Source organism: Trichechus manatus, unplaced genomic scaffold, assembly GCF_000243295.1.
Source record: "Trichechus manatus latirostris isolate Lorelei unplaced genomic scaffold, TriManLat1.0 scaffold00007, whole genome shotgun sequence".
Lineage (NCBI taxonomy): Eukaryota > Metazoa > Chordata > Mammalia > Sirenia > Trichechidae > Trichechus > Trichechus manatus.
The window spans coordinates 4987855-5001392 of NW_004443943.1; the positions used below are offsets into that span (position 1 = coordinate 4987855).

The 13538-nt window shown below is 40.0% G+C and overlaps 1 protein-coding gene across 1 annotated transcript in view; it reads left to right on the forward strand.

Annotated features, from left to right (window-relative positions):
• CCDC6 (coiled-coil domain containing 6) overlaps window positions 1-13039 on the forward strand; it is a 134270-nt gene extending 121231 nt beyond the window's left edge. Inside the window, exons 8-9 of the mRNA XM_004369865.2 lie at window positions 4164-4288; window positions 10388-13039. Coding sequence (XP_004369922.1) covers window positions 4164-4288; window positions 10388-10582 — 320 coding nt within the window. The 3' untranslated portion in view covers window positions 10583-13039. The remainder of the gene's footprint in view (window positions 1-4163; window positions 4289-10387) is intronic.
• Window positions 13040-13538: the final 499 nt, after the last annotated feature.

The following is a 13538-nucleotide window of genomic DNA, read 5'->3' on the forward strand; positions in this document are numbered from 1 at the left end:
TCCTTTCAGTGTTCCTAAGTGAGAACAATTTTATCATAATTGAAGTTCTGCAATATCATCAAAGTCAATTTTATCTCCTATATGGCGGCAGAATTACTGTTTTTCTCATCTAGTATGTTACAGTGTTATACGTGGTAGATCAGCAAAACCTGAATATTCAGGTTTTCTTTTTGCATTAGCTTTTGTTGGAAGAGATTATGGTTTGCAGTATTAAGAATGTCTAATCACTTTCTCAGTGGGAATACACTGTGTATAGTTTTCATTTCCATTTTAAGCATTTTGGCTCTTCTTCCTCTCTCCCATTTTTGGTTGACATGGAAATCTTGCACATTCACCGAATTCTTAAAATATTTTTTCAGACATTTCACAATTTGATTGAAAGATGTTTCTAGAACTTTTGAAAGATCCTCTTCTTGATATATAGGCTCTTCTTTTGGGGGAAGATGTTACTATTTGATGCCATCCGAGAGAAGGACATTCCCAGTTAGCACATGCCTAAATCAGAGGTGGGGAATAATGAATTTTAAAAAGTGTCTTGATCCATAGCAGCAAGCACACCCAGTGTCCAGATCTTGGTTTCTAATCCCCTTCTCCAGTACAAGGAACCAGGGCTCCTTGGAGAAATGGGTGATTCTAGGGCTGGGGCAGGGCTGGGTACACAGAAGCTCTCTGTAGTATTTTTGAAACTTCTCGTGAATCATATACTATTTCAGAATGAAAAGCTATTCAAAAGAAAAGCTAAATAGTTTAAAAAGACATTCAAAAAAGAGAGAGCTACCAGGGGGTTTGAAATGGGCGTTGAAGAAGGGGGTTAATGAGCTAAAACTAATTGAGCACTTACTTTGTGCGAGGCAGTCGCTAAGAACTTTGTGAAATTAATTCATTTCATCCTTGCAACAACCTCGTGACGTAGCTGCGATTATCCTATTTTACCACTGAGGAACCTAAAGCACAGCGAGTTTGACGCATCCACCGTTACTCAGTACCAAGTGGCAGCGCTGGGATCCAAGACAGCCTGGCAGTTTGGCTCCAGAGTCTGGGTGATTTGCTTCTCCAGAGGATGAATGAGATACCGATTGACTTTGACACTGGGGGAAGGAAGCAGCAAGGACTGTAGTAAAGGGCACAGTACGGATGGAGACATAGAGGTCTGAATCAGGATAAGATGGGAGATCACCTTGGTTCTCAGCACTGGCTGCGCTGGGGCCCTGCTGCTCAGAGGTTCTGATGCACTTGGCTTGGAGCCGGGTATGGGCTTTGATGCTCGTTACTGAGAACTCCTGAGCTAGAGCATCAGAAAATAGTCTAGAGCCAAACGTAGAGCCTTTTATACCAACCAGAGATTTTTTTTTTTTAAGTTAAGATGACAGTAGAGATCTTTGAAGATTCTTGATTAGCAGCTTTGCATATTCTTAATTACTCTTGAGGAACATTAACCAGCAATACTAGAAAATAGACTGATCATATTTTTTTATTATCATTTGAACCTTATGAGCTGCTTTATTTGTGGATAAGGATCTACTTTCATAACCTTTTATATTTCACCACTTTCATAAGAAATAGAATTAGGATTGTATTTCCCAAAGACGTTGACAGAGAACCTCTTCTTCCCTGTCCCAGCTGAATGAAGTCCTTGTGATACAAATAAACATTGCATTAAATGACCCTGTGGCCCCCAAGGATGTGTACTTTACCCCAGACCTTCATTTTGCAAATGTGAAGCAAAAATCCACAGTTGGAAATGGAAATATGTCAAATGGAAAGTGCCATGAATTGAAAGTCAAACCAAGAAATACTATGAAACGCTTAGTGTTAGATGTCGAGGGCACAGAAGAGTTCTGCGACACAGCAACTATAGGTAGGCCTGGTGGCTGCATGTCTTAATGCTGGAAGCTGAAATACAGTACAGAAAAGAGCCCTTGGCAGCTCCCTATTTTCACATAATTCAGTAAAGAGGTATGTGGTGTTCACCTTGCTTGCCATCCAACAGCTGATCTTGGTTACAAAGTGATGACAAAGGTAGTTTCTATCCAAACTCCCCCAAATTGCTTCTTCATTTCCATTTTTACTCCATTCGTTCAGTAAATATTATGGAATCTACCCAGTGCTAGATACTCTGGTAAATGTTGGGAACTCAAAGATGGGAAGACAGCTACATTCAAGTAGTGACAAGTAAGTGATGCCTCAGATGAGCATAGACATCAGCACTCAACTCTTCAAAGACCAGAGGTGGCTAGGCAGGCATGTGGTGACAATTGCTTTCAGAGCTTTTTCTAAATACGATGTTTGGACCCCATCCCAGACCTATTGAATCATATGGAGAGTCTAGGCATGCTTATTTTTAAAACACTTTAGAGATGATTCTGGGGCCCTGCATTATGACTATGCAGAATATTATAGTAAACTGGGGATTGTTTCTTCCTTAAATATCTGTTTCTTTATCAGGGAGCATTGGCATATGTAGGGCTTTTGTTCCCTGTATTGAGTGAATAGCCTCAAGTTGCCAAGTTCTCAGTAGTGATTTTTCTTTGCCTTTATGGCTGCTACACACACACACACACACACACACACACACACACACACACACACACCTCGTTTTGTTGGTATGTCTTTTGACACTTCCCCTTTTCTCTCTTTTATTACAGTGATTTATGTACAAAAAACCATACATTTCATCAGTTTCAACATGTACCCTTCAGTGGCATTAATTACAGTCTTCAAATTGTGCAACCATTCTTGCCAAATTATCCCACCACCATTAACATACATTCAATGCATTCTAAGCAAAAACTCCTACTTTCTCCCTCCCTCCCATCCCAGTAACCACTAATTACTTATGGTTTTGATATATTTGCTTGTTTCATGTAAGTGATATCATACAGTATTTGTCCTTTTGTGTCTGATTTATTTCACTCAGCATAATGTCTTCTGGGTTCATCCATTTTGTGGCATGCATCAGGACTTCGTTTCTCTTTATGGCTGAGAAATATTTCAGTTTATGTATATACCATATTTTGTTTACCATTCATCAGTTGATGGATATTTCAGTTGTTTCCACCTTTTGGCTATTGTGAATAGTGATGCAGTGAACATCGGTGTACGTATGTCTGTTGGTATCACTGCTTGGTATATACCTAAGTGTGGAATTGCTGGGTCATATGGTATTCTGTGTTCAACTTTTTGAGGGACTGCCAAACTCTTTTCCACAGTGGCTGTGATACCAGCTTATAATCCCACCAGCAATGTGGATGAGGGTTCCTGTTGCTCCACAATCTCACCAACATCTAGTATTTTCTGGTTTGTTTTTGGATCATTGCCATTCTAAAGGGGGTGAGATGATATCTTGTTGTGGTTTTGATTTGCTTCTCCCTGATGGCTGATGACTTTGAACATCTTTTCATGTGCTTGTTGGCCATTTGAATATCCCCCTTGGTGAAATGTCTGTTCAAGGAGACGTTTCACCCATTTTTTGCTTGGCTTGTTTGTCTTTTTGTTGTTAAGTTTTGGAGTGTTTCATAAATTTTGTATATTAGACCTTTATTGAATATATGATTCCCAGAAATTTTCTCCCACTCGGTAGGCTGTCTTTTCATTTTTTTCAGATAAAATCTTTTGATGCACAGACCTATTTACTGTTCATGAGGTTCCATTTGTCTATTTTGGCTTTGGCTGCTTGTGCTTTGTTGTCTTACCAGATAGCCCATCACAAAAACCTAGGTCCTGCAGCCTCGTCCATACATTTTCTTCTATGAACTTTATGGTTTTAGTTTTCAGATTAAGTTTCTTGATCTGTTTTGAATTGATTTTTCCATATAGTATAAGGGTTGGATCCTGGACACATCCCCTTTTCTTGCATCTCATTTTTACCCGCTTGCTCTCTTCTTTTTTCTACCTTATTCTTGTTTCTTCTCCTTCTCCCCATTCCTTCCATACCTCACAGTTGAAGCTGTGTCCTGGCAGGTCTTGACTTTTCTATCCCCTGTCATCTAGTGGGCCATTCTTGAGCCCGCCGCTCTTCTTGTCTACTTACATTTTTCTGGATGATGGAGAACTTTTGCATTTTCAAACCTCCTGAACAGCTGGAAACACCAGATAATTGAGTGCCATATTCGTGGATCTTTATTGTTGAGAGTTAGATATAATAATTTGTTGTTATATTTCAGGTCTATCATACGCAAGTCACACAGTTGGTTTCACGCCACCAACATCACTGACTAGAGCCGGAATGTCTTATTACAATTCCCCGGGCCTTCACGTGCAGCACATGGGAGCCTCCCATGGCATCACAGTAAGTATTCGTTGGGTAGAAGCAGCAGTTTACTCCTGAGGGTGGTACCAACTGGTCCTCCTTGGGAGATCAGGATTGGTGCCCTGAGACATTTACCTTTCTTCCTCTCTCATTCATTGTTCACCTTCAAACTAGAGAGGCTTTCCAACTGTTTGATACCGAATCCTGGAGTGTTGAAACTGAAATCCTTCCCAGGAGGCAAAACTTCAACTTCACTTCTTGTGAAAAATTGCCCTTTGTGAAATGTAGTTTGAAATCTGGCCAGTGCCTCAGTTGAAGTCCTTGCTGTAAAGAATTATTGTGGGTTGTCCATTGTCTAAAAATATTTATAACTGCACCTTCACTGGTCATTGACCCTCAACATAATTCCTAATATTAGCTTTGTTTCCAGATTTACTTAGAATTTTCTCTCTCAGAATTAGAAGGAATCTTAAGTGCATCTACACATTCCACTCAAAGGAGTTTATTTCTTCAGAAATGTAGCTGACACAGGTTACAGGACAGGCAAGAATTGAGGGTGTTTCCCAAAAGAGAATATTTAAAGGAAGGTCTCTATTCTATAAAAGCAATTAAGATAATTCTGAAGCTGTTTTGCCAGCTTGAGGGACTTTCTGTAAAAGTGGGAACTTTTTTTGTTGAGCTCTACCTTTCAGGGTATTGAAAGGGGCTAAACCTTGTTCAAGACGAATGATAGAAGGAACTGGGCATGTATGGCTGGCAGAAAAGATTTAACAGGATGACATGACAGCTGTCTTTTTTTTAAATTTTAGGACTGTCATGTCGAAGGGGGAATGGAGTTGTCCTAGGTTGCTACTGAGAATAGAATTAGGACCAGAGCATAGACAGTACTTACAGAGGAAGTTGTATCAAAGCTAACCAGCAGTGACGGGGCTGCCTCATGATAGTGAACTCCCCATCACAGGAGTTATTCAAGCAGATCTGACGACTGTAGTTGAAACAGCGTATGTAAGACCTGTGCTGCATGGGAGATTGAACGAGGCGATTCATGAGCTCCCTTTCAACTCTTGAGTCTCCATACTGGGTTTCTAAAATCTGTTCAGAGTCTGGGTCAGGGTTTCTTAGCCTTGGCATTACTAACATCTTGGGTTGGAGAATTCTTTGATGTGGGGGGCTATCCTGTGCTTTTTAGAATGTTTAGCCTTATCCCTGACCTCTACGCATTATATGCAGTAGCAGCCCCAAGTTGTAACAATCAAAAATGTCTCCAGATCTTGCCAAATGTCCACTGGGGTTGTTGGGATGGGGGCAAAATGTCCCCTGGTTGAGAATCACTGGCCTAGGTTGATAGTCTCTGTGCAGGAAAACTGGAGCCCCAGGACCTGTAAACCTTACTACTGCTCTGGAAAGAATGGATGGTAGCCAGCCAGTAGGAAATTCTTCAAGGCATTCGCACAAGTTTTTCTTCCCCCTGGACAGGCACCATTTATGTTCACCAGGTGGCTGAAAAGCACGGAGCGAAACTGAACAAATGTACGGGCTAGCATTTGTATTTTATCCTTGATGGATTGACTTTCATCTGCAGTTGGATATCTAGCATTTCGTGAATTCCAAAAGTTTAATGTGAGATGAAGAGCCAGATAGAACTGGGAGATGCCGCAGGACATGCTCGTTGGACGCTCTCAGACCAGGGGAGGCTCATTTGAGGTTGTAGGTGCCCCTGAGAGTGAAGACAAACACATCTGAGTTGAGTCTTCCTGGATAATTCTGTGTTTGCCGTTGCTAGTTTCATGTTAACCTAATTTCTTTTTTGAACACAGGTATTAACTTTCTTAGGGGACAAAAACAAAACACGATTCCCGAATCTATAGCTGTCAGATCAAAGTCTCATATGAAATAGGGTGTTAAGGTGGAAAGGGCACAAATATGGATCTCTTACAGCTGGATGACCAGGTAGCTGTCTTCCAAATTTCTTGGCATAAAAGAGCGGGCGCTTCCAGCATTGCATTCGTTTGCTGAACATCGCAATTGGTATTCCATCAATTCCTGGAGCTTTGTTTTTCGCCAAAGCCTGCAGTGCAGCTTGAACTCCTTCCTTCAATACCACTGAGTCTTCATTAGATGCTACCTGTCAAAATGGTTAAACATGTCAACCAGTTCTTTTTGGTACAGTGACTCTGTGTATTCCTTCCATCTTCTTTTGATACTTCTTGCATTGTTCAATATTTTGCCCATAGAATCCTTCAATATTGCAGTATTGTAACTCGGGGCTTAAATTTTTTCTTCAGTTTTTTCAGCTTAAGAAATTCTGAGCATGTTCTTCCCTTTCGATTTTCTAACTCCAGATTTTTGCACATTTCATTATAATGAAATTATAATGAAATTAAGATGAAATGTGGAAATTATCAAACAATGTCATTAATATCACACACAAGTAAAATTTTGCTCAAGGTAATTAAAAAATGGTTGCAGCCGAACATTGACAGGGAACTGCCGGAAATTCAAGCCAGATTCAGAGGAGGACGTGGAACGAGGGATACCATTGCGGATATGGATCGTGGTTGAAAGCAGAGAATACCAGAAAGATTTTTATTGACTATGCAAAGGCATTTGACTCTGTGGATCACAACAAATTATGGATAACATTCGAAGAATAGGAATTCCAGAACACTTAATTGTGCTCATGAGGAACCTGTACATAGACCAAGAGGCAGTCATTCAAACAAAACAAGGGGGAATACTGCATGGTTTGGGATCAGGAAGGGTATGTATCAGGGTTGTATCATTTCACCATACTTATTCAATTCAATCTGTATGCTGAGCAGATAATCTGAGAAGCTGGACTATATGAAGAAGAACACTGCATCAGGATTGGAGGAAGACTCACTAACAACCTGTGATATGCAGGTGGCACAGCCACACTTGATGAAAATAAAGAAAACTTGAAGCAGTTATTGATGAAGATCAAAGACTACATACAGTCTTCAGTATGGATTACACCTTAACATAAAACAAAAATCCTCACAACCATACCAATAAGCAACATCAATCATGATAAATGGAAAAAAACAACTGAAGTTGCCAGGGATTTCATTTTACTTGGATCCACAATCAACGCACATGGAAACGTCAGCCAAGAAATCAAACGACATATTGCACTGGGTAAATCTGCTGCAAAAGACCTCTTTAAAATGTTAAATAGCAAAGATGACGCCTTGAGGACTAAGGTGCTCCTGACTCAAGCCATGGTATTTTCAGTTGCCTCATGTGAATGCAAAATCTGGACAATGAATAAGGAAGACCAAAGAAGAATTGAAGCATTTGAATTATGATGTTGGTGAAGAATATTGAATATACCATGGATTGCCAGAAGAACGAACAAATCTGTCTCGGAAGAAGTACAACCAGAATGCTCTTTAGAAGCAAGGGTGGCGAGATTTCGTCTCACATACTTTGTTATTAGGAAGGACCAGTCCCTGGAGAAGGACATCATGCTTGGTAGAAGGTCAGTGAAGAAGAGAAAGACCTTCAACAAGATGGACTGACACAGTAGCTGCAACAGTGGACTCAAGCATAGCAACAATTGTGAGGATGGCACAGGACCGGGCAGTATTTCGTTCTGTTGTACATAGGGTCGCTATGAGTCTGAACCAACTCGACAGCACCTAGCAATACAACAACAAAGTGGGAAGTGATAATGAAGTCAGTTAAAATAGTTCTTAAGAATCTATTTATATGTAATTGCTTAGCACAGTGGAAGGCACATAGTAGTTCAGTATTTATTAGCAAAAAATCCATAATCTCCCTCAAAGTAGTGCAATATGGTATAATTCTGTTATTGGATTCACTATTTACTATTCATTCCTAGTAAGTGTATTAAGCTACACTGTAAGCCTGGGGTCTGCAAACTTTTTCTGTAAAGGGCCAGATAGTATACATTATTAGGCTGTGTGGGTCTCTGTCATTAGTTTCCTATTAATATAATTCTTCCTCAATCATGGGAATTACGCTGTCAAAAAACCCCATGATTCTCAAAACTATGACTTATGAGATCAAACTTTCTGTTTCCATCAATTGATTCTGACATTGCTGTTCAAAAGCAGCCACAGACAATGTGTAAATGCATCAGCATGCCTGTGTTCCAATAAAACTTTGTATGGGTACTGAAATTTGAATTTCATATTATTTTCACATTTCATGTATATTCTCTTTTATCTCTTTTCAACCATTTCAAAATGTAAGAACTATTCTTAGCCTGTGGACCATACAAAACAATATTAAGTCTCAGCGTATTCCCCACATTCTTTTCTGTTGTAGGCACAGTATAACTTTTTCATTAATCCCTCCCATAGAAACCATTCTGTTTTTCTATAGACAGCTGACTTTGCAAACCATGATATGTTGAGAGTTAACCATTGTAAGTTGGAGGCAAGTATTTTGCATCTTTTAGGTCAAGTTGGTTACTTTTTATTTCTCTCTGTGGGTGACAGTTCTGTAGGATCACTTTTTCTTGAAAGTGGAAGTATCAAGGAAAACTAGATTAAAAAAACAAGAAAACCAAGCCATTTGACAGCCCTGGTGGTGCAGTGGTTAAGAGCTCGGCTGCTAACCGAAACATCAGCAGTTTGAATCCACCATCTGCTCCTTGGAAACTCTGTAGGGCAGTTGTAGTGTGTCCTGTAGGGTCGCTATGCGTCGACGGCAATGGGTTTTTGTTGGTGTTTTTTTTTTTTTTTTTAGCATTCTTTTATAAATCCTAAAGAATGGAATCAGTAAAATGTTTAACATCCAAATGGTTTCCCAGCTCTCTGTATACTAGAACTTAGGGAGGTGGTGCCTATACTCAGAGCATATCTGGCCTTCGGTGTAGGCATACATAGAATAACGAAGATACTTGAGGCTCTCATAGCATTTCCTCTGCTGTAATTTAGGAATGTTTCTCTTCCAGAGCTCAAAGTAAGGGAGGCCTATGGTTGTTCCAATCGTCTGACTGAAGAGAAGAGAGAGCCTTGTGCTTCCCAAAGCAGACAGGAAAAACTAAAGTTACTAATCAAGTATCCTTTCTGAAGCTTTATAGAACTACTGTCTTACATTTTGGCATTTAATGTCAAGCAATAGCACTGTAGATACACACCCTTTGACTGAGGGGTATCTTTCTCAGTAATTGATTTCTGGTCCCAAGATGAAGGTGAGTCATTGTCCCATTTTCCCCTCGTTTTAAATTCTCTGGGTACGAAGAATTATTTTCAGTTAACTTTGTAATTTAAAAATTAGTTGTCTTTTGTGGAAAGTAATAATGATTTTTTCTTTTGCTAATAGCTATTCATTGAGTACTTAACTACCTAGTAAGCCAAGAGCACGTAAACGCCTGATATGTATTTATTCATTCAGCAAAATCTTGAACACCTACCATATACCAGGCGTTATACTGAGCCTGGAGATACCGTGGGGAAGAAATTGGGCCTGTTCCCTACCCTGATGGGCTTACATTCTCATTGAATTTTTACAACAAGATGAGAGCTATCTTAAAGATGAGAAAAGTGAGGCACAAATAGTTTAGAAACTTGCTTTCCAAAGAGACAAAGTTGGTATGTGCTGAAGCATGGATTCCTACCCAGATTAACCATTGTGCTTGCTCTCTTCTTGCATGTATATGTGTATGTTTCTTAAAAATTGACATACTGTCCAAACGAAGGTCTCGCTTCAGTCTAGTCTGACCATATAAAGAAGTCTCTGATGGTCTGTAACATGAAAATTTCTTGTATTTCCTAGGGAAATGCAAGTGTCTTCCATTAACATTATTGATTCTTGGAATTTGTCCTGTCTTACGGTTTTATTGAAATTCAATGATAGGCATGCACCAGGATAACCACAGCTCTAAAATGGGTCCCAGGGGCAGCAGTTTGGTCAGTGCAAGTTTTATAGTAATTTTGCATAGCTTTTTCATAGCTGTAGGTGCTAGCCCAACCTTGTTTAGGTGTTCAGTACTACGTAGTTCGGAAACCAGTAGGGATGGGTGAGGAAACCCCTAGTTTCTTGTCTTTGTCAGTGAATTTTCACACGCCTCAGCTCTGTGTCAGGCTGTGTTAGAAACGAGCCGTCTGTACCTAGACTAACCTGCTGTTCCTGTCCATTCCACAGAGGCCTTCACCACGGAGAAGCAACAGTCCTGACAAATTCAAACGGCCCACGCCGCCTCCATCTCCCAACACACAGACCCCAGTCCAGCCACCTCCACCTCCGCCTCCGCCACCCATGCAGCCTGCGGTCCCCTCGGCAGCCACCTCGCAGCCCGCCCCTTCGCAACATTCGGTGCACCCCTCCTCCCAGCCTTAATGCATGTGCTTAGTCTGAATTTTAAGTTGGGACTTGTAAAATGGAGCCGTCTACTCAACGCCAAAGGCTTCCTTCCCTGGCATATTTGGATCTGACTTATTTGCACTGAGGTTATCTAGGCTTCACTCTTAATTGTGCTGTAAATGTATGTTGGAAACGCAGCCAGTGTTGTGGGTCGGCGACACTAACCAGACGAGTTTTTCCATCAGTGTTTTACTTGAATCTCCATGTATGTCCATTCCCTGGCTGGAACATTTGCTCTTCGATATTTGGTAATCAGCTGCAGTGTGCAATTCTAGCTTGGCCCCAGAGCTTCATTGTCCTGGCTTTTAGATTTGTAAAATAAAAAGGGATATCTTTTTTTATATTTTTTTTTCATAAATTTGCAGAAAATTACTGAGCTGTTATTACCCACCCACCACCCCCCATCATAATGGTGTTTACCAAACATCCAGTAGTTCAGCACTACAATTCTCACCTTTGAAAAATCTAGCTTTCAATGTAGAATGGAAAGTTAGATGAATCAGTGCCCAAAACATCTGTTTAACAGAGCTTTCTACAGATACACTTTTTACAGTATCTATTGACATCCATGTTGAAACTCTTGTAAAATAGAGAGCCTGAAGTGATGGATCACATGGTTATTGTATATGAAGATGTGGTTCTTTCCATCATCTTTAATGTTACCTGAACTGGCCCCCTCTGACATGAGTCGATAAATGTTATCCCCCTACCAGCAATTTTGGTGGCTGATTAGAATGTGCTATTTGATTTCTGCTGCCGAGGGCAATGTGATTGTAACAAAAACAGCTGTTTTCCCCTTCCATTCTTTATTTGTGTTTCCCTAAAGTAGAGTTCGAACAAATATTTTAAAGATGCAAAAATACTATTAGTAAATGCTATTTGAAATGAGCATTATAGAAATATCTTGGCATAATGGCCACAAAATACTGTATTGCTTGGCAGAAAAGCAAAGAGATATAGAGGAAAGGAGCACATTAGCATCGATGAATGCTTATTTCACCCAGTATAAAGCAAGCGCGGTGTACAAAGAAGTATATTCTGAATACATTATTTGCATTCATTTAGCACAAATAAATCATTTGGTTTCACTTTGACGTGAAACACTGTGAGTCACTCTTTTCTTAATAACTTGCAACATCTTTATTTTTCAGCAGTTCTTGTTTTGTACTTTGGTAGTAAAGTGATTTTTACCACCTGTGTTTGCGTATTTATATATGCTGTGGACGGAAATAACTTACTAGAGAATGTATATTTTATGATGAGAATGTGTATCTGTTGGATATAATCAGAGCTGAAAATTAATTTATCAGTAATTTTTAAGAGTCCATGTTTTGTGACAACCGTCTCTAATTAACTCTTTATTGAACACACTTCTAAAAATATGGAACCATGACATTGTAGATATTTAATATTGTACAGTATAGAAACCTCCAGTTTTGCCTTCAGATACATATTTAAGAGTTCCAGAATGAAAAAAGTCTTGTTGGATAATAGTGTTTGACTAGCATTTTAAGAACTTGAGAATAAAAGCAACAATAGGACTTTCCACTTCTTCCTGCTTCTACCCCCAAACTGAGAATGTCACTCTTCAATTGCTTGGAAGAAATTGTACGTCTGTATAAATTTTATTTATAGTGTGTGTGATATACATAATCATAGTACAGTTCTCATATACAGGGAAGGAGTTTGGTGTTTAATTATTGAGGCTTTTGGCTTTTAATACAATCAGACTGGGTCGTGTCAAACCCAGAGATTCCGCCAACAGCCCACTGACCCCCCCGGTACATTGCCATTCCGAGGAATTCTGAGAGTAGGCAAACAAATTTTGCCTTCATGGTACAGTTCTCGGTTTTTCTTATAGGAGAAACATGGTATATGTTTACAAGAATCTTTTATGAGATTGTAGATTTCAGTGCTGTTGGATAGCGTCTTATACTCAAGCAAAAATCCATAATGTAGTGATCGTCCCTCAGCTTCCTATCCATTTAGTTACCCCCTGAAAGCACAAAAGTCAAAACATTGCCATATGGTGCATGAAAAAGCACCTGGACTGAGCAAACAGCTTCTGATAAATGCCTCTTAGAGACAGTTTTGACATTCTGCTAAAATGTAGTGCCCGTTCCCCTAGTCATTTCACTTCAAAATAAAACACAGCTCCTTCAAACAGCCATTTCCCACCTTAAATCTAGTCACTGCACCCCTGCGGACATTCAGAATTGATAGAACAAAACACTACTGGTTTGAATTTATGATGTTTCATGTTTTTTTTTTTTTTTCGGAAGCAATAGCTGCCGCTAACATTTGTTGAGCGCTTACTGTATGCCAGGCCTGTGCTTCTTGCTTGACCTGCCTCATGGCATTCATTTTTTCCTGTAAATTTTCCATCTCTTTTTGTTTGTGAAAGTTTGTTTGTTTGTTTTGTTTGAAAGTTTACGGGGCAAATCAGTTTCCCATTCAATAGTTTATACACAAAGTGTTCCATGACATTGGTTGCAATCCTGTAATGAGTCAGCACTCTCCCCATCACCACCCTGAGTTCCCCATTTCCATTCGTCTGGTTTTCCTGCCCCTTTCTCTGCCTTGTCATCTTTGCTTTTGGGCAGATGTTGCCCTTTTGGTTCTCGTATAGTTGATTGTTTTAAGGAGCGCTTTCCACATGGGTGTTATTGTTTGTTTTATTGGCCTGTCTGTTATTTGGCTGAAAGGTGATCTCCGGGAGTGGCTTCAGATCCAAGTCAGGGGGGTGACTAAGGGCCATAGTCTCGGAGGTTGTTTCATGTTCTTTCAGAGTGTTTTATGACCCCGCGTGGAGCCCGTAACGTTTGGTCAGTAACTGCTAGGACAATTTCTTGGCAGTTGTTTAGTCACCAAGGACCCATAAGATTCTAAATCTGACCCTATAGAGGCAAGAGACCCCTCACCTGTGGGAAGC